Raw genomic sequence first — 27908 nt, 5'->3', positions numbered from 1 at the left:
TCAAACCTTAGAAGACAACCCAAGTCTAGAAATGCTTACTTGCTTACATGCTTGGTTTACCAACCTTAAGGAAAACTCTTAAGTCATACATATTGCTTATGAAGGATAGTCTGGAATATGAAAACGGACAGAAGCTAGAGATGTAGTTCTGTCTGCTAGATTAATCTGGTTAAGGCCCGATCGTTGTCTTAACCGCTGATCAAGTGATAACATCTGATCACTTACTGGGTATGGGACCAGTAAAGCCCAGTAGGTTAGTAAATTCTATGATCAGGAATGCTTCGTACCCGCATTTGACGTGCTGGAGATTGGCAGGGGTGTAGCCTGAAACTCACATGGAGATCAGGCCAGACGTGGGGTCCCATGTGGGGGTGCATCCCTGGGTCCGGGTAGTTGTGTTCCTAATCATTGACTTTACTAATCGAGAGGTTGCTAGTACGACCTGGACAGTCGTATAATGCTGGTGATCGGGGTACTCTCCTGCAGGATGTAAATTGATCCGGATCGCCGCAATTCTCGGTTATGAATGCACTTGGTCACTGTTGAGCATCGTAGTATAACTCATGTGATATAAAATCTCTTGTTGCCAAGTACTGTATGAATTAACAATTATGATTGTTTTATTTCCGTTATCATCTAGAATGGTTAGGTAACAACTTAACTAAACTAAAAGACAAAACTAAGGCCTCACTCATAGTAAGCTTTTCAGCAAAAACCGTGTCAACCAAGCACACCCAAAGGCTGACATGCATTCCAAAGAAAAATTATTATATTGGTTAGTCGGGTAAGACTTGCTGAGTACCCCGTACTCAGGGTTTTCCCCTTGTGGTTATCTTTCAGAAGCTCCACAGGAAGCTACCGAGGAGGAGACCCCGAAGACCTAGAGTATTGACCTGAGTCTCTCAATACTCTAGAAAACCGTTATCGACGCATCTTCTCCTAAACTACTTATGTTAATCTTAGAGCTTGTCTAACTATGCATCACTAAGTTTGTTTCAACTTGAAGTCTTGTAATAACTCGTACCTCTTAATTATGTATGTAAAAATGTAATATTTGTTGATATTATCCCATCGCGGATATTATCCTGATGTATGGTTATGAGACACGCCGTGGATCCTTCGAGGAGTCCGAGGGACACTCGACGGACTACCGGACTTATGCTGTTTTAGGTGCGTTTCAGATAATTGCTGTTTCGACAGCGATTAGGCGCACTTAAACCAGCTTAAGTTGGGCGGTTCCGCCACAATTCGCTCCCAAATCCAAATCTGGAGCATATAAGTGCACCCTCCAACATTGGAATCTCTCGCTGTGCGCCGGCAAGCCTCACATAACTGTCTGTACAGCCAGGCAAGAGCCGCTGAGCCCCAACTGTAAGTGGCTATGTTTTCCCAAACCTGACCTAGAATGGGGAGAACCATCCACGATACTGTGTTGCCAGCTGCATCTGGAAGGAGGAATGTACTGACAAAGTGCCATAGCCACACTCGAGCATAGCGCTGCACGACCTCGTCATTTGCTCCCGGAGGGCACACATCGAAGTGCTCCCTCAACCATGCCGAGCTGACACCGGACGTCTTCTTCGAGCTATCTCCGCCCTCTGGCTCTGGCGGCCTAATCCCAATATGCATCTCGACCATATCACGCCAATTCTCATTCTGTATAATACCTGTCACTGGCTGCCCATCCAGTGGAAGGCCGAGTATCATAGCCGCATCCTGCATTGTGATGGTCATTTCTCCGAAGGGCATGTGGAACGTGTGAGTCTCCGGACGCCACCTGTCGACCATAGCGGTCAACAGTGGTTCGTCCATTGGAGGGAGACCCCCCACGACCTGAACAGCGATATCCAAGAAACCTGCTCTCTGCAGGTACTGGGCGTACCGCTCATCCCACCTAAGTGGTGAGTGCACCTAGCCCTGAGTGGTGTCAAATTCTGCAAAATATTATAAGATTATTACAAAATGAGAAGTCAATCCAATTGTGAATAACGGGCTTCTAAAGTGGTAAGTAACACAAATATGATACAAATGACATTTGCAGTATGAAATTGTTTACACTATACACAAGCGAATAGTAACGATAGGCACATCCTTAATTTATAAGAACATTTCATACGAAAATCTTACAATTCTCATCCTAAGGTATGCATTCATCAGCAAAAATTAGCAACCATTGTTATACCTCATTTAGGTCCGCGAGGTGGTGGGCACGGTGGTGCAAGTCGTAAGCAGCCTCAAGAAGAGGGTACCCCGGGGCCGCCATCCTAAAGAAACAACAAAAATGATCATTAGTAAAAAGCTTCATTATATGATAAGTACGGAAAATATGATAATGTACTACTATAAAAAAGATAAAATAATAGCCACGCATAATACAAGCAACGCGCATACCCAATTGTTTGAAGTACGCGGCCTATTACTGCTCGGTCTAGATTTAGTGCCTTTTGATTTTCTACTGCGGCATGTGCAATTCCTAATGATCTTGTGGCACTTGGAGCAACGATTTTCCGACTTGTCAATATCAAAATCACCAGTATCATAATCTGCAGAAAGCCTCCCTTCCGACACGTCCATGTCGCCTGTGAAACGCTTCTTCTGCCTCCTTCCTACTTTATTTCTCATTAAACTGGGGTTAGGCACGTACCCTACCCCTTCATATGCCGGCCATTGTGACGGATCTAGGTAAGGTTGAAAGCTTGATTCCCATATTTTGATGGTGTGCTCCCTAGAGTACAACGGTGACATATACATGGGGCTTTCATAGTTAAGACCTCTTGCCTTGCAAGCTGTAATGAAGTGTGAACATGGAAGGTGCAACAATTGAGGAACATTGCAGGTGCACGAAACTTCGTGCAGATCCACTCTGTAGTGTCGGCCTCCATGACTCTCACCCCCAATGTTAGTCGTACCGTAACTTCTTATAGAATACACCATCCTTTCTGGCCCGTACGGTTCTGCTAAGTGGTGCACAGATCTAAGCTCAGCCTCTGATAAATAATTATCTGCAACTTGCCCAATTCTATAGCCTTGATCTAACATTTCACGTGCCTTTCCCCATCGGTTCACAAAGTAGGCGTTGCATTTTTCGAATGTGTATTCAATAATTCCAACGACGGGCCTACTTCGGATGCCTTTGAAAACTCTGTTGAGTGATTCCGAGAAGTTCGTGATCATAATACCCCAGCGCATCCCTCCCTCATCGAAAGCCTGCGCCCATTTATCCTTGTCCTCCATTTCACCCTTCAACCATTCTTTTGCGTCACTGTTCAAGTCCTTCACTAGATCTTCTAACTTCTCACAAAATTCTCTCTCTGTATGAACCTTGCATAATAATTTCAATTTTCCAATCACACGATTGCTCTTCTGCCGACGCGACATGTTGGCAGCAAAGTGCCTCATGCACCACCTATGCACAAGCGGTGGAAAACCATCAATGTGGTCCTTCGCACAATTTAGAAGCCCATGATGCCTATCTAATATCATACACACTATCCGTGAAGGTCCAAGAACATGTACCCGAACAAGTTTCATAAACCATGACCAACTCTCATTATTCTCACTCTCGACCAAGGCAAAAGCAAGAGGCACAAGCTGTTGTTCTGGATCTACAGCAACTGCCATCATTAATGTACCCTTGTACTTGCCAGTCAAGAATGTACCGTCCACAAGTATCACAGGACGGCAATGTTGAAATGCCTCACTACAATGAGGGAAGCACCAAAATACCCTTTGCAGTATATGCTTCAACACTCCATTGTCAGGAAGCATCATGCCACATGAGTCGATGCACCATTTAACTCCGGGATTGTAGTAGGTTATAGCTGAGAGTACCCTAGGAACCATGCCGTACGACTCCTTCCAGTCGCCCCAAAGCAGGGCAACAACGTGTTGCTTCGCCCGCCAAGCCTTCGAATACTTCACACGGTACCCACTAAAGATGAAGATGGACTCCACGAGTGATGGCACCGATGTCTCGCTGTCTTTACGGATAATGCCTAGGATACGCCGTCCAAGGTACTTTGCTGTGCACTGTACATGCTCTCGCTTCGGCTGTGACGATCGACAAGTATGCGGTTGCACAACATTTGAAATTCTCCATTGTTCGGTGCTTGATATTAGCCGAGACCATACACGCCAATGGCATCCTTGCTTGCACATCACATTGTATCTTAAGTTCTTGTCAGAGTGAACTACGCTAAAAGGTCTATGTAACCTCACCGCGTAGTCAGCCAAGAAAAACTTCAGCTCCTCAAGACTATTGAACTTCATCCCCTTCTTAATCACTGGACTCTCACCAATGGACGTCCCTTCGGCATTCACCATACTAGATTCACATATTGCTTTGTGAACCATACTTATATCCTTATCATTGGGAATGGATGGCAGTTCGACATCACGTTCTTTTAACAACCGCAACTCATACTGGGTGTAAGAAAAACAATCGTCCATACGACGAATGTCTTCTACATCATGTACGGTTGCGGTGTCAAATTGCGGTCCATCCTCTTCATTTTCTACCCCGACGTTCTCATATTCATGCCCACCACTCTCAAATAGTGATTCCTCCTCTACCTCCACACCTACTACCCCATCTTCCTCCAATTCACAATCTTCGGAACCCATAGAGACATTATCAATATCTATATTTGCTTCATCCCTCTCAAAAATGTTATTGGGAAAATCATCATTGGCAATAGCCAAGTCAAAATCACGTTCTGTTTCACCTAACACGTGATGCAACATTTCTGACTCCTGGGTACCATTATGGTTCACTACCGCCACTTCCTCCCTCATGACAACATTTGGGCCAGGCATACGAACAATTTCGACTATAACCTCCAAACATGCAACATTAGCTTCGTGCACAACATCCTTATAGTGCTTCCAATTCGCATCGGATGCTAACTTCATGAGAACATAATGAGCTCTAGCTTTCCCACAATCAAAACGACCTCTCAAACTGATCTCATCCACTCTACATCCATACTTCGTCATTACACGGTCAACTAAATCACTAAAACTTGGAGGACCATCGAAGAATTCAATTGACTCATTCATATTCTCTAACTCCCCATTTCGTTTCACAACACCACCATCAAAAAATCGAACTAAACGATCCATCTACAAAATACAAACATTTCACCATGTCATATACACCACACATTGCACATATTCAACATATCAACTACACACATTACATATATTGGACAAATTGCAAACAAAAAATACACATATACATTGCACTATACGATTCAATGAATATATCCTTAAATCGACAAGTTCTACACGTCAATATCGCGGGCAGAGACTCAATTGCGTATGAACTACGTATCATCTAACACAAAACACCATTGCATTTTATTGAAATTTCAAATCACTAACCTAACCCTAAGTCACCTAAACATCCTCCGATCTACCAAATGCAACGGTAAAACAAGCGAATAAGTAGGGGAATACCTTCCACACGAAGCAGGGATCGATTTCCACTACTTTCCCCCACTGAAAACGCTGGATTTTGGGTGGATTTGGGGGTGGGGCGGCGGGGGGCGGCGCTGCAAGCTCGGGCTCAGGTGTGTCTGGAGGAGGAAGAAAGGAGGGAGGGAGGAGGAAGGGAGCCGGCGCGTCGATCTAGTGCTGGCCCTGCCGCGCCAGGCGGGCTGGCGCGGCGAACGCCCCGCCCCACGTCAGCGCCCGCCTGGCACCCGCGACTCGGCCGCGACAGCGTGGCAGGGCCGCCGCGCCAGTGCATGCTGTCGCGACAGTGTGTTCACGCTACGCCAGGCGGTCTGGCGCGGCCAAAAGGTTCACTCCGCGCAAAATTACAGCCGGGTGAGGTTATTTTTATAAATAAAGAAAAAAAAGGGTTCAAAATAAAAAAAAGTTACTCATCAGGAGTCTGACGAGACCTGAATGTGATTCTTCCCATAGAGAGATGCCGAGGCATTGTTATGAGCCTCATGTAGCTCTTTCGAGCATATGGTTCCATATGCTTTGATCCGTTGTGTCCTGCTGTCGTGTGCCAAGTGGTGTTATCGTTCGCGTATATAAACTCCCTCTCATCATCCGGTGGTGAACCAACTCAACGGCGTGTAACAAGCAGATGGAGGAGGACGAAAGAATGTTGGTGAGGAATTGGGGAAGTCGCCCTCATGAACTCAACCTGTAGCTGCCGCAAGAGATTTCGGTTAGTTACATCAAGAGTCAGCTAGTCCCTCTCGATCGATGAACAACACTTACAGTCGGTGTAAATCCCGTCCCGCCGGCATAAGTTTATACTGACTGACTCCACCTATACCGATGGACGGTCCGTCAGACCAACATGTACCGAATGGCTATAGAGGGTGCGAGAGGCCAGGTGTTCGCAAAAGGATGAAAAGCTATGAACTCAACAGGAGTTTTGGACTTGCCAACACAGGTTTGAGTATTTATTTATCCCAATAGAGTGAGGTAATTAAAGAATTAGCTGCTCCCTTTGATTTCGGTCTATTTCATCTCGTAAGTGTTTTAATTTGTCTTTTTTCTAATTGTTTCTTGTAGTTCTGGGAGGCCACTCCGAGATGGGTGACAAAGAAGACATTGGTTCAGCAAGACATTAAAGCAAGCCAGGGGAGGAAACGAAAGAGTAGGTCGTCCAGGGCCTGTCTGAGCTGCAGCTTTTGAGTTTTTTGAAAAGCTGTTGCTAGCTTGTTGGTTCTAAAAATCAACAGTAGCTTTTAGAAGAAGTGTAGTTTTCTAGGCTTAAAAAGTTACGAAAAGTTTGGAAAACTGAACTTCTCAGCTTCCCACTTTTCTGAGCTTCTAGCTTTTCAGAAGCTACACGAGAAGTTTATTATTTATTTGAGCTCCTAATTTTTCACACTAAATAACTACCAGGAAGCTCAAACAAACAATGCCTAAGATAGGATCACGAGCACGCGCGTATTGAAATCCACGCAAGATTGGACCCTCTTATTACCATCAAGTTACTACTATCGTCACTAGGAGAGAGTAGTGATACTACGGAGAGTTAGATTGGACCCTCTTTACCGATGACCTGCGTGACCTCCTTTTCTTTTATCAGCAAATAAACGGTTTTCTAGGTTTGTCTTCTTGAATGAATGAACCTTTATTTATTGATAAAGTTCAGCAAGCAGCTTTCAACATCTGTCTAACTCATGTTAAGCGGATGTCTGATGAACTACACACTTCATTACCAAGAAAACTACCGAGGTGATCCAGCACTCTATAGATATAGCGCGGAGCTAGAGAAGCCTTTCGTGGCGCTCCTAGGCTCCTGAATCAGCAATATGCTTATTGCTGCAGTGAGTAATCTATCTGATAATGGCATCGTAGTTGTCGATCGTTTTCTGCGATGGTATCACTACGGCATAACCACCCATCACTGCCATCCCAAAATCATCATCCCAGCCGATTTAGAGAATCGTCGGATTAAAATCGGTGGAGATAAAGCAGCCCATCGCTGCCGAATGGAGACCGGTAGTAAAGCCTATTACAAAATAAAAAAAAGTTGCCCCATGCCCGCCAATGCATCGTGCCGCCATGCCGCCGCACCCACACGCCCGCCGATGCACCCACATGCCCGCACAAGTGCCACGCCACCGTGCCTGCCCCCGTCGCGCCACCATGCCCCTCCTCCCACCGAGCCACCATGCCCGTTGAGCTGCCGAGGCCGCACTGGCACCTGTGGAGCCTCCACGCCGCCATGGCCGCACCTGTGCCTGCCGATGCATCGCGCGCCTGACGTGGCCGCCGCGGCCACACCAGCGCCTCCCGAGCCATTGTCCGCTCCAGGACCCACTCCGCCACTTCTAGCCATGCCACAACTTCAAACCGTGCCGCCCCACACCCCATCGTCGCCGCTCCTCACCGCGAGGTATTGGCAAGCGGAGGGGGAGGGGGGTGCTAGAGCTGAGATCCAATGGAGGAGGAGACCGATCAGACTCAAGAGAGAGATGTGGAGGAGAGAGAGAAAGAGAGAGGGGGGCGAGGGAGAAAGAGATGTGGCCGGACTCTGCAACTGGACTTGAGCGCCTGCGGACTCAACCGGATTTAACTTAGCTTCATACCAAGAGAGCTAGACTTAACTGCTTTGGATTCCACGTCCTTTGTAATGCCGCTGGGTTGTATTAAAACCCGCCAATGACGGTCATCACTGTTGGTTTTTAGCACAATCTAGCAGTGCTACGAAGTACCACTGCCCGTTTGTTACTAAAACCGACGGTGAAGGCCTTTTGTCTTACCATCCGGCGGTGAAAATTTATCAATGCCTTAAACTGGCAGGATGATCTATCTGGAAAAGTCAATTATGCAGTAGTGTATGCTCACTTGCTGATATGTTACCAGACGCTTTCAGCTAGTTTAGTTATGTTAGGATATACATAAAATGTTGTAAGGTCAAGGTGATAATTGATATGATTGTTGGGTGCAAACTGTCAGGTAGTTGGAAATTTGTCCCGTGCTGTTTGAGTTGAGCATGTTGCATTGGATGGATTTGAAAGCATGTGTCAAGGTTATCTACCAAATGTTGGGTTGATGACACTGCTATACACTAACTCAATGGTGCAATCCGTGTATCCTTCTGCTCTGATTATACCACTATTCCCAATGTTCTTCATCGATCGGACTTTTTGTCCAAACTATACTAGAATCACACGCAGCAAGCTAAATAGCCCTCTAGCTAGGTCTCGAGTTGTTGGATATAAAAACTTATATACGTAATGTCAAATATATAAAATCAGATTGGAGAGTGTTGATATATTGAAAAGGTGTAAAAATTTTAGTTTGCAAATTGATTCCAAACTGATTTCTAACTGGTTTCAAGATTTGATGTGTTGAAATATGTTCGGCAAAGCAACAGATCCAATGCAATGAAGGTAGCTGAAATTTCCTCACATTTTTTAGAGTCAAATTGAATCCATAAAAAGTCATACAAGGCATAAAAGCTATTCAATTTGGAGAAATTTTAATTCAAATTTGCCTCATAGTTTGCCATTATCTGTCTTTCGTGCAAGTTTTCCAAATTCTGAAATTGTTTAAACTATCCCAATAGAATTAAAAGGTACATTTTCCGGATGAACAGTGTGACCACTTAGCATTGACTCTCTCCCTAGCTTTTCCCATGTCTCTGCTCCTATGCATTATCCTTTGACGAGGCCTCCTCCCGTGGCAGTAGCAGTGCAGGTTGCTGCATCGGAATTGTTGTGCCACTTGCCGAATGGACCATAGGCGAAGAGTTAGAACAACAGATTTTTTTTACAATTTTTTTTACAATTGTGATTGAGGAGGCTGGTGTTTTACCTTCCATTTTCAATCAGACGGTGAATTTTTTTTTGACGTGGCTCAATCATTGATGCTACTCGACCATGTTTCAGTCAGTAAAGATTGGGACTGCACACGTAGTTGTCGTCCAGCTTCAAGAAGAGAATAAAACTCGATCGTACATGACAATTAAGGGTCTACTGGGTAGAGCTCCTAGAGCTGATTATTTGCTGAATTTAGTATGAGCTCTGCCAAACAGTTTTTTATAGACAAGTGATTCTCTGCTGATCCTGTGAGGTGATTCTCTGAAATGAACTAAAAGGCTGAGAGTTGAAAAAAAGTAGTTTCTCCTGATTCTGGGAAGTGATTCTCCATCCGATTTTAAAAGTTTGTGCTAAAGAATCAAAGAGAATTACTTTCAGGCACATAATCATTTCTCTCAGAGAATCAGCTCACATGGAGAATCAGAATCAGATGGAGCTCTACCAAACAGGCCCTAAGTGGGCAAGGTGGTCGATCGGAATTTAACATGACGGCTGCTGAGTTGGTCGATGCATTCTCTGTGCCTGAATCGCGGCTTCACCTTCGAAGATCCTCCTTCGTGCATTTCTTCTTCTTTTCGCGCTCCTTGAGCTACTTCCAGAGCATTAAGGAGTAGCACAACATCCTTGTGCACACTGCACCCGACCGTGTCCTCTTCTTCCTCCACGACGGCCACAGACACGGACCGAACGCAGAGGTTTCGATGCGTTGGGGGCTCCTGCCTTTCAGCAACAACTCATCTTTAAAGTCCATATGCCACCCATATATAATATTTTTTTAACATTCATCAATATATTGACATTATTTTTAAAAGTTTGACTTAATTATTACCAATATTTTTTTTACATTGACCAACATTTTATATATATAAATATTTTTCTTTAACTTTTTTACATTCAACAACATTATTATTCAACAACTTTTTACGTGCACCAACTTTTTTGCACTCGCCAATATTTTTTTGATATTCACCAACTTTTTTACGGAAAAAGATATTGAGATAGTTCGTTTAGTGTTGTGTGCCAGTGTTTGGGCTACTGCTAGGTTATAAATATTTAGTTATCTATGTACCGAAAGATAGAAAGGAAATCCTATATGTAAAAGTCCAACGCATCTTTAAATTTTTTTTATATACCAACATTTTTCTTTAACTTTTTACGTTCATCAACATTATTGCCTAACAATTTTTTACATGCACCAACTTTTTTTTCACTTACCAACAATTTTTTTCACCTACCAACAATTTTTTCTCAACATTTTTTTTACATTCATCAACTTTTTTACGTAAAAAATATTGATGTAATTCATAAAAAATGTTGAGATAGTTGGTTAGGCTGTTGTGGATTAGTTATTGGGCTACTGCTGGGTTACAGATGTTCAGTTATCTTGTCTTCCGGAAGATGGATTGGATTGGGTCGAGCGAGCTAGCCCAGCCCATCCACCCCGGCCCGGCCCACCTGGTCCACTCCTACATTTCTGGTTCTGTCTGGAGGGGTCCACAGCACAGAGGCCATCCGTCACACGAATTCGGCCGCGGCTCCTCCGATCCAGCGCCGGCGATGGGCTGCGCGCCGGAGGCGGCCGCCGCGGCGTGCCCGGACTGCCTGGAGCGCCTCGTCCGCTCCGACCTCGACGGCTCCGGCCTCTCCTTCGTCCACGGCCTCTCCGACTCCCCGCTCCCCTTCGCCGCCTCCGCGGTCGTCCAGGTCCGCCTCGGCTGCTCTATTTGCTGTATAATTTCTGGGCGCTTTTGGCCGGCGCGTGCTCCCAAACTCGTTGCTATCCTTATCGTCGGTTTGGCCAGCGTGCTGTTTTGGAGCAGAATGTTAAGCTTCCGTTATTTGCATACATAAACCCCTGCTTGGTTTGGAGGAGCTGCTGGCTGTAGCTTTGGCTTAATGCTTGTTTCCTTCTCCCTGCAGATAGCGTCTGATGGAGCCGAGGAAAGTAACGGGAGGTAAGGCTACGCATTCGTGAATTACTTGGTTTGCGGCTTCTCATGTGAAGATATTTGGATACTGTTTCAGTGTGTCCATATCATTATCATTATGGAAAAATTGTTTCATCCAACTGTAGCCGTGTAGAACGTTGCATGGTTATAAGTTTGCAACATAATGCTTCAGTTGGGGTAGGCAAGTCATCGAAATGTGCTTCAGTGCAATACAGACTAGAGTGAGCTCTATATTTCAAACCAGTTACCCTATCAATGCTGCTTGAAATTCTCGTTTAATGTTGAAAAATTACATAAACACGAGCCAAATTGTTGGATCTTCAGAATGAAGCTGTGTAGTAGACAACCTAGTTTAAAAAGCAGCCAAATTAGTCATGTGACAATTTCCTACTTTATATATAACAAATTACCCACCATAAAACGAAACCACAGCAAAATCTGGTAAAGCATTTTCCACATCTATGCATTTGTGTTTATTGCAGCAGGTTGCAGTCAGGTCCACTGAAATCCGAACATTTTCCAACTTACTGCAGTTTCTTGTTTCCACTCCTTTCCGCTCATCCTTACACAGAAGTGATACTGTATATGTTGCAGGCAGCACTGCTCCAGTTTTGTTTTAGTGGGCCTATGCGGTGGCAAAGCGCCTTGTGGTAGTAAGAAATGGTAATTTTCTTTTCCAAGGATTATATTTATCTTCAAAAGGCTCCAAAATTGATGTATCAACACATACGGAATTCTCCACATTTTCATTCCCTACAGTGACAACAATTCCTTGGAGAATGGTATTCATAAAGATCCCCAGGCAGAGCAAAGAATATATAGTGATGATGACCAGTATGCTGAGCAATCAGATTCCTCTTCTGGCAAAGGATGCATTGAAGATCATAAAAGTCCCTCTGGGCTCAGTAAGCAGCAACAGGTCATAAGCACAATTGCCAAATTAACTCCCATTTGCTATCTCAGCATAGGCCACACTTCAGAGGTTAGAGAGCTTATCTCGACTTACCTGAACATCTCAACTGAAGAGAATGTAATTAATTCGTTAAATCTGTTATCTGAAAACAAAATTAGTGGTTTTGCTGGATTAGATTTCCTCAGTTTTGTTGGATTTTCAGCATTTGATGATCTGCATCCTTCTGGACGTGTGAGGCATCCCAACATCTTACCAGTGTTAGGTGTTCTAGAAACATCTGATTGTTGCTACATGTTGCATCCAAAGGCTCCATATACTTTGGAAAATATCATGCACTACAGTCCAGAGGCATTCTGCTCAGATTGGCATATTAGATTTCTCATCTACCAGATAATATCTGCTTTGGCATACCTTCATGATTCAGGGGTTCATCATGGCAATCTAAAGCCATCAAAGATCTTGATGTCAGATTCCTTATGGCCTTACCTGAGCATAAGTGATACTTGTCCTGTAAAATACAGTTGGGGTTTTGCCGATACCAAAAACTCACCTAATTCATGCTGTTTTATGGAGGACTGTTCCTCAAAAGCCATTTATACTGGTTTCAAACTGCAATCATCCTTGGATTGGCAATCTCACTTTAAGCAATGGTGGAAAGGTGAGTTGAGCAATTATGAATACCTTCTTGTCTTAAACAAGTTAGCTGGTAGAAGGTGGGGTGATCCAGCTTTTCACACAGTGATGCCTTGGGTAATAGATTTCACTTTGATGCCTGATGAGAGTTCTGATAATGGTTGGAGGGACCTGACCAAAAGTAAATGGCGGTTGGCGAAAGGTGATGAGCAGTTGGATTTTACGTATTCATCATCTGAGATTCCACATCATGTTTCTGATGAGTGTCTGTCAGAGCTAGCTGTCTGCAGTTACAAAGCAAGGAGATTACCTAAGACCATCTTGAGGTCTGCTGTGCGTTCCGTCTATGAGCCCAATGAATACCCTTCTAGTATGCAAAGGCTTTACCAGTGGACGCCTGATGAATGCATTCCAGAATTTTATAGTGATCCTCGGATTTTCACCTCACTTCATTCTGAAATGAGTGATTTGGCTTTGCCTTCCTGGGCAACATCCGCAGAGGATTTCATTTGTCTGCACAGGGATGCATTAGAGAGTGACAGAGTATCACAACAACTGCATCACTGGATCGACATAACCTTTGGCTATAAACTTTCTGGAGAAGCATCTGTTGAAGCCAAAAATGTAATGTTGCCTCCTAGTGATCCATCTAGACCTAAATCAATCGGGCGACATCAGCTTTTTACAAGGCCTCATCCTAAGCGTCTTGTTAGCACCCCTCATGCTGTCTACCACAACAAAATGGAGTCCTGTGCTAGATGCTGTGGCAAACAAAGTAGTGCAACAACTGATGCAGCATTACATGGCAGTTCTCCAAATGTGCTTTCAGAAATTGGCTGTATGGAGGAATTTGAGAAAGCAACTCTGTTTGCAGAGCTTGAACACCATTTGGATCCAACATATGACTATGGTGATACTTCAACTTGTTGCTCTTCCGCCAAATATCCCAAGAGCCAAATTGCAGATCAGATCTTGCAACAGGACTGTGCAATGCCAGTTGCAGCTTTATTTGATTTTGGTTCCTTTCTTGAATGCTTCGAATCTGATGGTGGTCCTGCAGGTTATCAAGAACTGCTGCTGTGGAATCAAAAGTCCCATTCAGAAAATGAGCTTCATGCAAATGATGTATTTTCTATAGGGTGCATGGTGGCAGAAATGTATCTGCAAAGGCCACTTTTTGACACTGCCTTGCTAGCTGCATACAAAGAAAGTGGCATAGTGCCAGGAGCAATTCAAGAATTGCCTTCTCATGTTGCACTTCTTGTCGAGTCATGCATACAGAGGGAATGGAAAAGGTAACTTGAGCAATGAAATCTAATGTTTATAGTTTATATCCCACAGCTTTGGCTATGATTTTCTTGAATATAAAGACAGCTGTTACATCGATACCGATTTCTGTTCTTTTGCAGGAGGCCATCAGCAAAGCACCTTTTGGAATCATCATACTTTCCTCCATCAATTCGATCTGCATATATGTTTCTTGCTCCACTTCAAGTTTTGTGTACATCTAGAGAGCGAATCAAGTATGCTGCTAAGCTTGCAAGTGAAGGTGCACTTAAAGCTATGGGAGAATTTGCTGCTGAAATGTGTGCACCTTACTGCTTATCGCTTGTTTCATCATCTTTGTTAGATGTTGATACTGAATCGGCCTTGTCTCTGCTTAAAGAATTTATAAAGGGCTTGAGTATCCAAGCAACTAAGGAACTCATTCTGCACATCATTCAGAAGATCTTACAGGCCAGTTAAGATTTATCAGTAGGAAAGATATTCACATGTGAATTTTTTCTCCATTTTGAAGTTTTGACCTATGGAACAAATAGTTTCTTCTTCCTGATAAGTTTTGCCTGATGGTGGTTGCTACAGGCACCAGAATATTCGCATCTGAAGGTTGCCCTTCTTCAAGACTCTTTTGTTCGAGATTTGTGGAAGAAATTGGGAAAACAAACTTATATTGAGAAGGTACATCCTTTGGTGATCTCAAACTTGTACAATTCACCTAACAAGATCACTGCCTCTGCTGCATCCACTGTTCTGATCGTCTCAAGTGAGGAACTAGGAATACCAATTACCATTCATCAGGCAAGTCTGAGTGGAAACTTTTGTTGGTATACCATCCTAATCCATGCATCACTGATCAATATCTCCATTTATCCAGACAATTTTACCGCTAATTCACTGTTTCGGCAAAGGATTGTGTGCTGATGGAATTGATACTTTGGTCAGGATTGGTAACCACATAATGCTTTCTCGTTATGTTGACTGATTGCTCAGTGATCACTACTTGACCTTAGTCATTATATAGGTGGGCTACTTGGAGAAAATTTTGTTGTCAAGCAAATTCTTCCATTGCTTAGGAATGTTATACTCTCATGTATCGATTCGTCAAAGATGAATAAGCCTGAGCCACAGCATAGTTGGAACTCTTTTGCTCTCATTGATGGCTTATCTGCCTTGGAAGGCCTTGTCTCAGTTCTTCCCATAAAAGCTGTTCTTAAAGAGCTTCTTCAGGTACTTCACTGGCAAAAACAAAGCTTAGCAGACAGACATTACAAGGGTGTGGAAATGGTTATAATTTATATTGGGTTGAAGCTGAACCAAACTGGAATCCTTATTTTAACATTTAAGTTGATATCAAATTCAAATAACACTTGAGTTGAAGCATAAATTCAAAGATTACCAGATTCCAATAAGACTTTAGTTACCTTTGATCAATGTATAGAATTTCTGCTTTTGTTATATACATTAATATGAAATTACATCACAGTTTAAATCATGAGTAAAATGCACCAGGGGTAACTTTATCTAGGTTCTCACCTAGGTCCATAAAATCTCATAGTGTGCATCTAGTAGGTCCTTAAACTTTGTTTATTAATATTATCTGGAATGTTATTAAATTCCAGCACTGATTTAGATACTAGAATTGTAAATTTTGATATTGATTGACTGAAAAATCTTAATACAGAATTTGGCATATTAGTCAAGTGAAATTTGTTGGTGCCCATGTCCTCATTTAAATATGTTATTTTTAATTGTATCCACTTTCACCCTTATTGTATTCCTCATGCATTCATACGCCCATTATTCTTTTGCTGGCATCTACAGGACCAAGTCTGTCTTCATGTAAAGGTTCTTATGCAGATTCACTTGGATCTTCGTGTGATTCAGGCAATATATGTTCTTAACATGCTTTCCCTTTAGTATTTCTCTTTATTCTATTCCATTAGTGTTTATTATACAACTGAAACATTTTGCCATCACAACTGCATTGTTGATTAGGTGGCGGCTACCGCACTTGTTGACCTTTGTCGACGCATTGGACCAGAGAACACTTCTATATATGTTTTGCCACAACTGAAGGAGCTTTTTGCTGAACTAGCCTTTTCTCATGAGTCATCTGGTCTTAGCCTTCTTACGAAAGTGTTAAAAACTTCTGAAGGAAACAAAAGTGAGTCAATTACAATGGAATCTCGAATTGATCTTGTGTAAGTCAAAAATATGTTTTCTGTGTTTTCATATAAATAGTTTTATATGCTTATGTTTTCTTATATAAGGTAAATAATTGTAGGTTCCTGCTATATCCTTTTCTTGCATCACTTGTTGGGATAGAGAAGCTCCGGGAGTGTTGCTCAACATGGTTTCTATTGGAGCAAGCTCTTCAAAGGTTGTACAATTGGAAGGTACATAAGGCTGCATTCTTTCTTCTACTGTCAATTGTTGAGATGATATACTTACCATGTTAGTTTTCCTTATTTCCTTCTGTGCTTTTGTTTAGTGGGAGCCTTCCGGTGATTGTTCTAAGAATGCTGAAAATATGAAAGGGCAAAGGTTTCAGCCTGGAAACTCTATCTCATCAGAGTTTGTTCCAACCAAACTGCTTTTCAATGGGGCAGGTTGGTCCGTGCCACAATCAGAAACCACTAAAACGGGTCGGAATGCTGCGTCCTCTAAGCCAGGATCTAAGCTTGAGAATGAGACTAACAGTGACAATTCATATACTTCAAGTTCTGGAAATCAGCCATGGTTTTGGTTCCCCAGCCCTGATAGTAGCTGGGGTGCTCCAGAATTTCTTGGACGTGGTGGTGGTGTGAGAGATGAACTTCCCTGGAAGATTAAAGCTTCTGTCCTTTACTCAGCCCGTGCTCACCCTGGTGCTCTACGGTCATTAGCAGTTCATGATGATGAGTGCACAGTTTTTACTGGAGGAGTTGGTCCTGGTTTTAAAGGAAGTATCCAGAGGTGGGAGTTGCCAAACATGAATTGCACGTCTGGTTATTATGGACATGAAGAGGTCAGTTTTTTTTACTCTGAGTTTTAAAAAGGTCATTCTCTCTCTGCTTTTATGATGCATGATTTTATTTTCAATTTATAAACAAAATGATTTGCGAATTAGCAATGAAAAACTGTATTCAAAATGTGATATCTTTCCAGGGACCAAATTTGAATGTCAGGTTCACATTCAATCCAGCTAGTTTACAGGGGAACTTGGGCCCTCCGATATTACTTGTTACTGGCCGGTTGAGATGAATGATGATGAACCATGCATCTTCCATTTTGGTTCTTCTGGTTGAACCACCAATCTAGTTTCATTCAATAATTAGGACATCAAGCAAGCAGCATTTAGAATTTCTTTTTGGGCTAGAAACTGGAACCTACCAGGTTTTGGTTTTTACTCAGGAACTGGCCAGTTCTGTCCCATAGTAGTATGGTTTGAAAAATGAAATCTGATTTTGAAAAGTTCTACTATGAGCGAACTAATGCATCAGCATGTGCTTTTAATATGAGCTGGTATGTGTTCCATAGTGGTAATCAGTTTGGTTTCGGTTCTCATCGAGTAACCAGCCAATTCCAGTATTTTTTTTGGATGCATTTTGTTAGTGACCAACGTTCCTAGTGGAAATGATCCACTAGCAAGCTGGATGCATGTTATTGGCAATGTCATTGAACCTGATAAAGATACGAGTGGCTTCAGCTGGTCTTGGTTGACTACTGCTGCGGCTAAACATTTGACAGAGGTTGAAATACTTGAACGAAATAACTACAAGGTTGCAAGCTCAGTTCATAATGGCATATGTTTCGAAACCAAACCATTGTTTTGTTTGTCTCTGTTTTTTCATCTACGCAATGCACCAAGATGCAGTTCTCCTGCATGTTTGGAAACACAAAAACAAATCAAAGGGCACTGAAATAGTAGTGAGATAAAAACCCTAGTAAAAACCTGACAAAATAAAAAAAGATTAAATTCTGGTTGTTCGAGAAAATAAAAATGCTGGTTCATGGTAATAACTGGTGACTGGTGGAGAACCTTTGCTAACTAGGTTTGAACTGTTTGAAATTCATGTCTGTGCTTGATTTTGAGTTAGCACATTGCCCATTATCAGCTAAGAAACAGTGCCGCTTTATGTTTCTTTAATGCATGTAGTTAGGTAGCCTTGGCTCCACCTTGGTACTGGTAACTGGTAAGTGTTAAAGGTAAGCATATGGCTACAAGATGGGAACCAAAAATAGTAACTTCAGTACTAGGAGACATGGAGAGGAGAGAGGAAAAGTGAAAGTAGGCCCTGGGGGTGTTAAAGAACCTTGTTGTTAGGTTTTGGTCATTTTACAGTTCTTGAACATTATTGGATATTATACTTGTAATCGCCAAAATGAAGGAGACAAATAACAAAACAGATGACATTAAAGAAAATGAGAAATGTACTTGACTTGAATTGCTCATACTTGTTCTTAACTCGGTATCCATTGTCCTTTAAGAAAGGATCTGATCACCCACTGCTGTTCAATAAATCAAACTCTTGTCTATATATATTCAATAATTTTCAAATAGCAATATATTACATCTTTTCTTTTTGAAAAAGTCAAACAGTATAAAAGTTATGACTAGTATTCTGTGGTAGAGATTTTGACTAGTTCTGCTGCTTGACATATTGTATATTAGATTGTCCGGTTTATCTTACATGTCTTCTATGTTTGAAGTCATTGGCATACTCTTTACAATCTTTTAATGAATTATTTTATGTGCAAACAGTTCACTCTTTAAATTTTTTCTTACCAACTCGTTTGTGAAGGTTGTCAATTCCATCCGCATCCTGTCAATTACTGGCAGAGTGGCTTCTTGTGATGGCACTATTCATATATGGAATGGGCAGACAGGAAAGCTCATTGCAGTTCATGCTGAGTCGTCTACTACCTTCCCACTCCAAACTGCATCTATTGAGCAGGCAAACATGCTTAATCAGGATGCACTCTCAGGTGGAATATTGTCAAATGCATTTCGTGGTAGTTTGTATACGACTATGCATTATATGGAATCTGATGGTATCCTTGTTGCGGGTATGGGAAATGGTTCAATCAGGTATTGATCTTTATGTCATCAATTTGTCTGGTTTGATCTTTCTTTTTTTATGTAAAAGAAAATAATCTTTCCTTCAATCCTACTCTTTGCTTGGGGGAATGGATATGTCACCAAAAGCACCAGCTATGCATCCATGCACATGAATATACTGGCAAAGCCGTAGCCAAAAAGCTGAAATTTTACTTCAGTTAACTAGGTGTAGTACTTACGCAATATGAGTCTGGAGGCTGTGTATGCTTGTTTTTATCTTGAAGGATTAACGATTAGAAGTTGAGCGCTTGTTCCATTCTCTCCAAAGCTCATTGCTATTTCACTCTATTTCTATCGGAGTAAAGCTTGAATATGTCTGCTAATTACTCTGTTGCACATTGGTTGATTTCTTGCAGATTTATTGACATATCTCGGGATCAGAAGCTACATTTATGGAAGAGTGATTCTGCTGAAATATCTTTCTCATCCCTTGTGTCAGCTATTTGCTCATGTAGCTCAGACAGGCTTTCCATACGAACCCCTATGGCTTCATCCTGGATAGCCGCAGGTCTAAGTTCTGGTTACTGTCGGTTGCTTGATAAGCGTAGTGGGAGCATCATTGCAGTTTGGCGAGCACATGATGGACACATCACAAAGGTCACTGCACCCCTAGCCCTCTACCACAGATGTTACAAGAACCTTGTTGCCTTTGACATTTTCTGATGTGTTTTTGTGTTCTTTTTTCCCATTTATACTTACAGCTGGCAGCTCCAGATGACCACTTAATTGTATCAAGTTCCCTTGACAAGACTCTTCGAGTTTGGGACATCAGAGGGTATTATTTTGTTAACTGTCTTTGCTGGATTGCGTGTATTTCTTCTGGCTTACTGTATTTTCTCTTCGAATTCGCACAAAATTCTTAAATGTCTTTTGCTGGAAAATGTGATAGGAATCTGGCAATGCAGTCAAACATTTTCAGAAGTCATTCAGATGGCATCTCCAACTTTTCTGTCTGGGGCCAAGATGTGATATCAATTTCAAGAAACAAAATCGCACTGACTTCTCTTTCAAGGACAGCAAGTGATGTAAGACTTTATCATTCTCACAACCTGAACCATTGTTTAATCTCGAATTTTTTTTACTATTTCCAACACAGTGTGCCTCCATTTAGCAATTGCACTTATGGTACGAACTGGAAATCCATTTGGCTCTTGTGAAAGTGATTTTCATATACTTCCATGCAGATTGGACATCAGCAGCTTGCACTTCAGAACTTGTATTCGGCTGACAGAGGAATGAAACACAAAAACCTTTCTGTGCTTTCAACGATTGATGTGCTTCCGTTTTCAAGATTGTTCGTGGTTGGAACTGAAGATGGATTTCTCAAAATCTGCCACTAGTTGCTTCTAGTACTGGTAATCGTGTCTCCATTGAGCTGAGAAATTTTGGGGTTTATACCTCCCTCCTTGAGTTGATTTTGTAGCAGTGCCTATTGCCATAGTTCGTTTTTATTTTGCCAGGAGCCACACTAGAGTATACACACGCATATTGTACAGGAAATACATTGTGTGTAAACCTTATCTTTGAGTGAAAGCTTGATAATTTGTTTCACCTTCTCACATGAAACAGCGCATCTCCATATGTAGTCTTTGCTTGATGCTTTGATGAAGTCCAATAAAAATGGAAGTATAGTGACCAAATAGTTGCATAGGATTTGAAGATACTGTAAAATTTGATTGGTTTAAAATTTTGCTTCACTCGAATTTGACCAAAATTCGTGGATGCCCCAGCATGGATATAGAAAACAAATTTTTGGTGCTAATTTTTCTTGAAAATGCAAGAGAATTGCGTGTCATTGTATTAATAGATGGAAAAAACGGTTTGATTATTGCTGATTTCATGGCTTGTGTTAGTTTTTTGGGTAGAAAAAGAGTAATTTCTGATGCTAATTAGGACACCCTTAACCAAATACCTTTTCTAGGACAGAGTTTGATCGACGCCACTAGAACTTTCTCTGTCTATCGGGAATTACTATTGCCTGTCTTGATCTCTGCTCTTGCACATGACTGCCTGTCGATCTCGCATTGGCTTGTTGTTCTGCCACCAAGCTGAGGACGCCTTGAATTCTAGCTTTACTCTGCCGGATTCGCTGCAGGCCCGGGGCGGATAAGGATTCCAGTGGGTTTAAATGTGGGTGGTTGGGTAGCTACAGGTAAAAGTAAATAGGGATGATCTCTGTAACTCTGTTACTACTGCCTTGCATGAATGCTGGCTTTACTGCACTCTGAATCCTCACTTCATCCTGTTCTTACATTGCTCAGTATCTCTAGTTCTCTACCTGATCCACCATATTAGGCATCATCAGATTGCTGCATAATTTCTGCATTTGCCATCTGTGAGCTGGTCAAGGATTGGCTTTTGTGAATCATGTAAAGGTTAAGACACAACTCCACTGTCAGCGTAAGATGAGCACCATGCATGCTGGCCCATGCATCTCTGTCCTCTGTAGCCAGTGCAGTTACTGTCACTGAGATGTGGGTCTTGCTGCCAAGAAACATGGGCTGGGGCACACCTCAGCCATAGTCCAGACATCCCAGCCAATGCCTGGCCGGTCTCATCACAGTTCAGCTGTTCCTCCGCCATGAATGCTTCAACACTTCACACATCCACAGTGAATGCACCACTACCTCTGCACCTCATCTCTGCATATATATATAAATGTGTGTGCCGAGCAGCTGGTTCTTGGAGGAGAACCAAACCAAGTAGAGTCTGTGGAAGCAATCAAGCAGTAGTGCATCCAGCCAGAGCCAGCCATGGAGAAGAGAGGCAGCAGTAGTTGCGCCGCGAGCCTCCTCGTCGTGGGCCTCCTGCTGGCCGCCGCCTCGCTCGCGTGCCACGGCGCGCGCGACGTTCCCGCCGGGCCGGCGGGGGAGAAGCCGCTCCGGCCCCAGAACGTGTTCGGGTTCGGCGGCTTCTACCCGGGCCCCTCCGTCAGCTGGGTCTTCCCGGGCCCCAACGGCGTCACCCCGCAGGTCGGCTTCGGCGGCATGCCGGGCTCCAGCGCCTTCCCCGGCGTCGGCGGCAGCGGCGGTGTCTCGCCGTTCACGCCGGGTGGCGGCGGTGGCGTGGTCGGCATCCACGGCGGGGGTGGGGGTGCAGCGGCTGCTGCTGGCGCCGCGGCGAAGAAGCCGTGAGACTCAGATCGAGCGAGGTGGCCGGGCTGTCAGGCTGTGTTGGTGGTTCGGGGACATGCGTGAGGTGGTAGAGCTTCGTGACTCGTGAGTGTGGTGTGTTGTATGGAAGGTTGTTTAGTGGTATGAGCAAAGTCTGGCTTTTTCTTGTGGTCATCGTGTTGTGTCCTGCATGGTTCTTAGTGCTTTGTTGTATCCTGTGCTTGTGTGTGAAGGACTTGCTCTCAAGTGGTTCCTGCCAAATCTTGTGTGCTTCTATATGATCCATATTCTTCGTGACCATGCCTTAGCATGTTTTTATTAAAAGGAAAGAATTACAGCGAATGTAACTACGAGAGAATTCTCGTAGCGCAGAGTTACAAAGAATCTTCAAGAAAGTAGAACCTTCAAGAAAGTAGTAAGCAATCCAACACAACACGAGCCAAAGTAGCAAGAAAAGAGGATAGGAAACCACCAACCCGGCAAACACAAATACAAATCTAAACATCTGATCCTACAAAAGAAAGATATATCATCTGATAGGGTTGCCTAAATGCACCCACAAACTTCAGAAGTGGCAAATGACAAAGTATCCACCCAAGCAGCATAATCATGGTGGCAAAGCATCCGTCCAAGCATACAATGGCAAAGCATTCACCCCAAGCATACAATGGCAAAGCATTCACCCCAACAAAGTAACAGTGGCAAATCATCCACTCAACAACCGAAACCTGTGTGGCGAAGCATCCGCCCACAGCAAGCACCAACCACATGATGGTGGTGGCAAAGTATCCGCCAAATGATAGCAACTCAAGCAACCAAGACGATGATGGACAACTCAATGCGAAGGTAGGCGCAGAAGAAGACTTTCCCCATGGAGAGTTGATGATGACCACCACCGCCGCCAAGACGATACCCAGTGTTTGAAGATAGATGGGGACGGCAATCCCACAAGAGAGCGGTGGCACGGGTACGGTAGCAGGGAAGGCATCATGAACCGACAACTGCAATCTGGCATGAACTTCCAAGACGCCATCTCCAGGGAGGGATACGACGTCATCGTCACCGCCGTCGCTCGACCAACACGGTCAGGGTTTTCACCCAAGAAGCTCACAGATACAGGAGGGGAGAGGGGTGCACACTCGCAATTCCATTATTATTGAGGGGTAACATTTTTCCGATAAAATAACTTTTATCGGTTTCAATATTGTCACATCAATATGATGGAGCGATGATAAAATACTCTTGGCCTATCCTTCCAAAATAAAATACTCTCGGTCTTTATATATCCAGGACGCATGCACAACCTTACAAAACCTTACAAAAGGAAGCAAATATCCCACGCTAATAACACATTTAGTTTTATACACTGCCACCCATGTGCATGTACTTACCTTACAAAAGAAAGCAAATTTCTCACACTAATAACAGATTCAAATATATTAAACCACTCTCCGCCTCTTCATATTTAAGATACACACAACCTTACAAAAGAAAACAAATGACCCGATGCAATAATGATGCACTCAATCCTGTACAGCCAGCTATACATTCGGATGAAAAACTCCTTGACCACCAGCACCGAATCGTTGAGATGCCGTTGCAACTAAGATCTGCGAAGTTGGCCTCTAAAAGATATACCAAGCCAATGTATAACTGAGTAGGGAGCTGCAATCTTGTACCTAGTCAATGCAGTAAAACAATGTTGCTTTTTAATTAAGGAGCTGCATTAACCAGACGGCATTCAGCAGATTATGCTGCCCCGCAGAGATGCTTTGGGCGCGGGTGAGCTCGAGCAGCCTGAGAGCCGTGTGCCGCCCTCTCGGTGACGGGTTGCTCGCAGCACGCATCGACAGCTGCAATCATCCAATCAAGTCGTTGCTGCTTCTGCCCAACGGTTGGTTTGAACGACGAGGGCATAAGGGATAAGGGTCTTGACGTACGTCCGCGATCCTCTTCGTACGGCATGGACGATGTGTCGCCCGATGAGCCGACGAGTCCACGAGCGAGGAGGAAGAAGAAGACGGCGACGAGCCTCTGGGCGCTGGACAGGAGATGTAGTGCGTTGCGTTGTCCATTGCTTGTGGGCCGGGCACTGGCATGGAGAGCTGGTATGTGGCTGCTGGCTGGTGGTGGTGGTGGCGGCGGCATGGTATGTAGCTCATGGTGGTGGCCTTGTGCAACACAGGAGGAAGATGCCTGTGGCAGCCATGTGAACCAAACATTTGCAACGCCGCGTTGTTCGTCGATACACGAGCAGGTGGCCTGTAAATATAGGCAGGCAAGCAGGGGATGGCCGTTGGTCGTGCTTGACGATGCATGCGGCTAGGCGGAGAAGGGGGCAGCGGCGAACCGCAGGACTCGGTCACGCACGGAGGGCGCGGATCGGATTCGGAGAAGCTTGTGGCTGCCATTTCTTCAGTTGCGCTGGCTGTACGAGGGCCCATTAGAAAATCGAAATGGCCCATACTGCTCCATAGATGGGCCTGCAAGTTAGGACACAATAACAATCATACTCGCGCGGAAATATTTTTATTTTTACATTTTTTATTTTAGTGTCTTGCAAAAATATATGTCCTGATAAAAAGTTACAAATCTATATGCATACGGCTAAAAATTACAAATCTATATGCATATAACTGTTTGAAACGGCTATTGTCAGCTGAATCTATTGTCAGCTGAAACGGCGAAATATATTTTTGACCCACTTGAACCGGCGAAATTTTCCTTCTTTAGGCACCACATCTTTAAAAAAATTATAACTTTTTCATATGAACTTAAATGAAGATAAAATTTATGTGAAAAGTGTAGATCTCTAAAATCTACAACTTTGTAGTTCAAACTTTTTTTTTATTTGGAACCATCTACGTTCAAATCCTAGAACTGGCACGGGTGATCGTACTTTTTTAGATTTATTTCAGAAATCAACGATATTGTCCTTCAGTGGTAGATTGTCTGCATGCGTGCACAGTGAGGGTCTGCACATGTGCATTCATAGATGTGTGTGTCCATCTGTACTGTGTTTTAAAAAAAATGCTTGAGAAAACAAGGTATTATAGAAATTGAGTTTCATGTGACATATTAGAAGGGTCAACAATGTACTGTATTAGATATCAAACATAAACCAAAATAGATCGATTCAGCTAATGCATTGATCTTTGAAGGCAATTTGGCTACACAATCCACAGCAGGTTGGGATATATCAAAGGCCACAAAACAGAGGTGACATAACCGGTTACTGGATTATGCATCTTACACTTGTCAAAACAATATGCCACGGGAGAGATGAACAAGTAAAAAGTATGTAAATTGAACAAAATGATCACTTCGTTACATCACAATATGCCATGTTCCACGGTATTTACAAGCTGCTTACAGTTCACAGAACACACCTATAATGACACTGGGAAACCAAGGAACCACAATTTGCAAACTTACTTAAAGGCAGAATGAAATAATTAAACAAATAACAGCTGCAATTTGCTGTTGCTCAAAGAAATTTAACATGGTTGAACTATAGAAGGTATAGTGCATACGATCTCATTCATGTAATTGATTGTGCATAATACATGATTGAACAGCAATCAAAATAACAAAAGCTACGGAAGAAATCTAAAGGGGCAATTTCGAGTTATCTGCAGTGCTGCAGAAGGGTACATTGTGTTGTGTGGGCTTAGGGTCAAAATCTGAGTGGATGGAATTCTGCAAAATCTGAGTGGATGGAATTCTGCAATTGCATTGAACTTTGACCTATTGCTTCACAGGATATGGAAAAACAATGGCAGCTGCAACAACGATGGCTGTAGAATTTCAAGAATTGTGAACCTATAGGCTGTCTTAATGCTTAATTTCTCAATTAGATGGAAACTAGGCTGCAAGAAATCAATTAAAAAAACTACAAGCTCCATTTCTTCCATTTCCATGTCACTACAGAACCCAAATTCCTTCCGAGGGATTAAACCCACTGCAGCGAATTAATGTTTTCTTAGTTGCATCTAATGCATTCAACAACCTTGTGCCCTCTTACAACTAAATAAACAGTATAAACCATGCCAAGTAAAAAAAATAGAAAAGCAAATAAACATAGCAGATGGTATCACAATGCACCATCTTCAAATAAAGAGGGAACCTTTAAGTGCATCGAATTAAAGCAGAATGTAGAACATTCCTTTCCAATAAGGACTTCAACACGATCATGCAGAAATAAAACCTCAATCTTGATCCGACCATCAAAACTTTTTCATTGCTGCTAGGCAAGAACCAATATCTGCCACATATGGGCATAGGTAATTGGCAAAATGGTCCTTGCAAACCTTCACAAGCTTCTTCGTTTCCACGTTGAACATGAAGAGGCCCTCACCCACCAGATGTAAGAACAAAGAACCGCTCTTCTCGCATAACCCTTGAATTGAGAGTTCCACTTTGCGACAAGAGAAGTTGATGGGTGGTAACATTGGCATCAGATGTATTGCCTTGCAACAAGACCACTGTTTTCCATCAGGACTGCTTTCTTCAAGGTTCCAGATGGATAGTACCAGTTCATCCACAAGGACCAAGGAGAGGGTGTCCTGCACTGAATTGGTCAAATGGACTGCCCTTGAAGCTTCCGTCAGGCGGTTCAAGCCAGCGCGTGGCGGCAGGTTGATCCGGGAGACTGATGCCACGGCCTGAGTGAGGCGAACGGCCACAGTGTGCACTGCGTTGGGCAGGGCATGGGTACCGCATATCCAGTGGACGGCACCACGGTGAACGACGGCAGGAGAGGAGACGATCATCACCATGTTGTCAGGAAGCTCCGCTGCCACGGCCGCATCCCACCACCCAGTTTGGGAAGAGAAGACGCGCAGGACGAGCACGCGTTGGTCGTCCATCACGGTGAGCAGGCGGAATGAGGAGCCACCGGCCTCGAGAAAGATGGTCTTCTCGGGGACGAAGAGAGGCGGCAACGGTGGGAGGAAGGTGGAGGTCCCGGCCAGGGGGTTGCAGACGCAGATCCGGGCAGTGTCGCGAGAGCCCAGGGTGCGGCAGAGGGCAACGAGGCCGCCACCGCCGGACGCCACGGGGACGAAGCCGTCCAGGTCGCCCGCGGTCGCTAAGAATCGGGACAGCGGGAGGACCACGGGTGACGACGGCCGCGATTGCGAGGGCCCGAGGAGGAGAAAGCGCGTGGGACGGCGGCGGTAGAGCCGGCGGCGGGGTAGCCTCTGGGAGGTGTCCCGGAAGAAGAACCCGAGCAGAGAGAAGGGATCGAAGCCCCCGGATCCGCGGCGGCGGTAGAAGAGAGGGAGGAAGGATGGCTCCTGGATGAGGCAGCGCCAGGCTTTGCATGTGGCTGCGCAGCGGACGACGGAGACAGCGTTACCGACGCGGGAGAGGATCTCCACTTGGAGGTCCGCTGGGAGGGGCGGCAGCGGCAACGGCAGCGGGAGCGGCGCATCTGGTTGCGGCGGCGGCGCCGACATCTACGGCGGCGAGAGGGAAACCGTGAGGCTTGTGGAGAATTTTTTTTTGGGGAGAATTAAAGGAAGCGGATTTCCTGGCTGTCTTTTCCCACTCGAGTGAAAATATCCTTCGCACGCTCGATTTTTTGCCATCCGATCCTAAATCGACGGTCGAATT

The 27908-nt window shown here is 43.8% G+C and overlaps 2 protein-coding genes and 1 long non-coding RNA gene across 4 annotated transcripts; all 3 read left to right on the top strand.

Annotated features, from left to right (window-relative positions):
* The first annotated feature begins 6082 nt into the window (after positions 1 to 6082).
* LOC101759211 lies at positions 6083 to 6849 on the top strand. The gene is made up of 2 exons (XR_215203.2): positions 6083 to 6447; positions 6538 to 6849. It is a non-coding gene; the product is annotated as an uncharacterized LOC101759211 (long non-coding RNA).
* A 3966-nt stretch (positions 6850 to 10815) lies between these two features.
* Positions 10816 to 20730, top strand: LOC101758545 (protein GFS12). 2 transcript variants are annotated; one of them, XM_022826530.1, is made up of 18 exons: positions 10816 to 11006; positions 11223 to 11257; positions 11846 to 11914; positions 12011 to 12822; positions 12922 to 14092; positions 14207 to 14534; positions 14661 to 14876; positions 14953 to 15025; positions 15100 to 15305; positions 15900 to 15962; positions 16074 to 16279; positions 16363 to 16474; positions 16570 to 17085; positions 18863 to 19149; positions 19536 to 19776; positions 19881 to 19954; positions 20069 to 20204; positions 20364 to 20730. In XM_022826530.1, exons 1-18 carry the CDS (start codon positions 10860 to 10862, stop codon positions 20517 to 20519), a joined length of 4848 nt encoding a protein of 1615 aa, XP_022682265.1. In that variant the 5' UTR covers positions 10816 to 10859; the 3' UTR covers positions 20520 to 20730. The 2 variants fall into 2 exon arrangements, with proteins under 2 accessions (XP_022682265.1, XP_004968665.1); XM_004968608.3 differs by having other exon boundaries at positions 12011 to 14092.
* A 154-nt stretch (positions 20731 to 20884) lies between these two features.
* LOC101758132 (elastin-like) lies at positions 20885 to 22592 on the top strand. Its single transcript, XM_004968607.3, has one exon. The coding sequence runs from the start codon at positions 21933 to 21935 to the stop codon at positions 22311 to 22313; it is 381 nt and encodes a 126-aa protein (XP_004968664.1). The 5' UTR covers positions 20885 to 21932; the 3' UTR covers positions 22314 to 22592.
* The last annotated feature ends 5316 nt before the right edge of the window (positions 22593 to 27908 follow it).

This window comes from Setaria italica, chromosome V (assembly GCF_000263155.2).
Source record: "Setaria italica strain Yugu1 chromosome V, Setaria_italica_v2.0, whole genome shotgun sequence".
Lineage (NCBI taxonomy): Eukaryota > Viridiplantae > Streptophyta > Magnoliopsida > Poales > Poaceae > Setaria > Setaria italica.
The sequence above is the reverse complement of the archived record's forward strand: the minus strand, read 5'-3'. Positions and strand labels throughout refer to the sequence as shown.

Excerpts from the sequence above, each read along its gene's own strand:
- LOC101758545 (XM_004968608.3), top strand. The coding sequence starts at position 10,860 with ATGGGCTGCGCGCCGGAGGCGGCCGCCGCGGCGTGCCCGGACTGCCTG. Across the intron at positions 11,915-12,010 it reads CCTTGTGGTAGTAAGAAATG|TGACAACAATTCCTTGGAGA; the intron begins GTAATTTTCTTT and ends CATTCCCTACAG. Across the intron at positions 16,475-16,569 it reads AAAGGTTGTACAATTGGAAG|TGGGAGCCTTCCGGTGATTG; the intron begins GTACATAAGGCT and ends GCTTTTGTTTAG.
- LOC101758132 (XM_004968607.3), top strand. The coding sequence starts at position 21,933 with ATGGAGAAGAGAGGCAGCAGTAGTTGCGCCGCGAGCCTCCTCGTCGTG.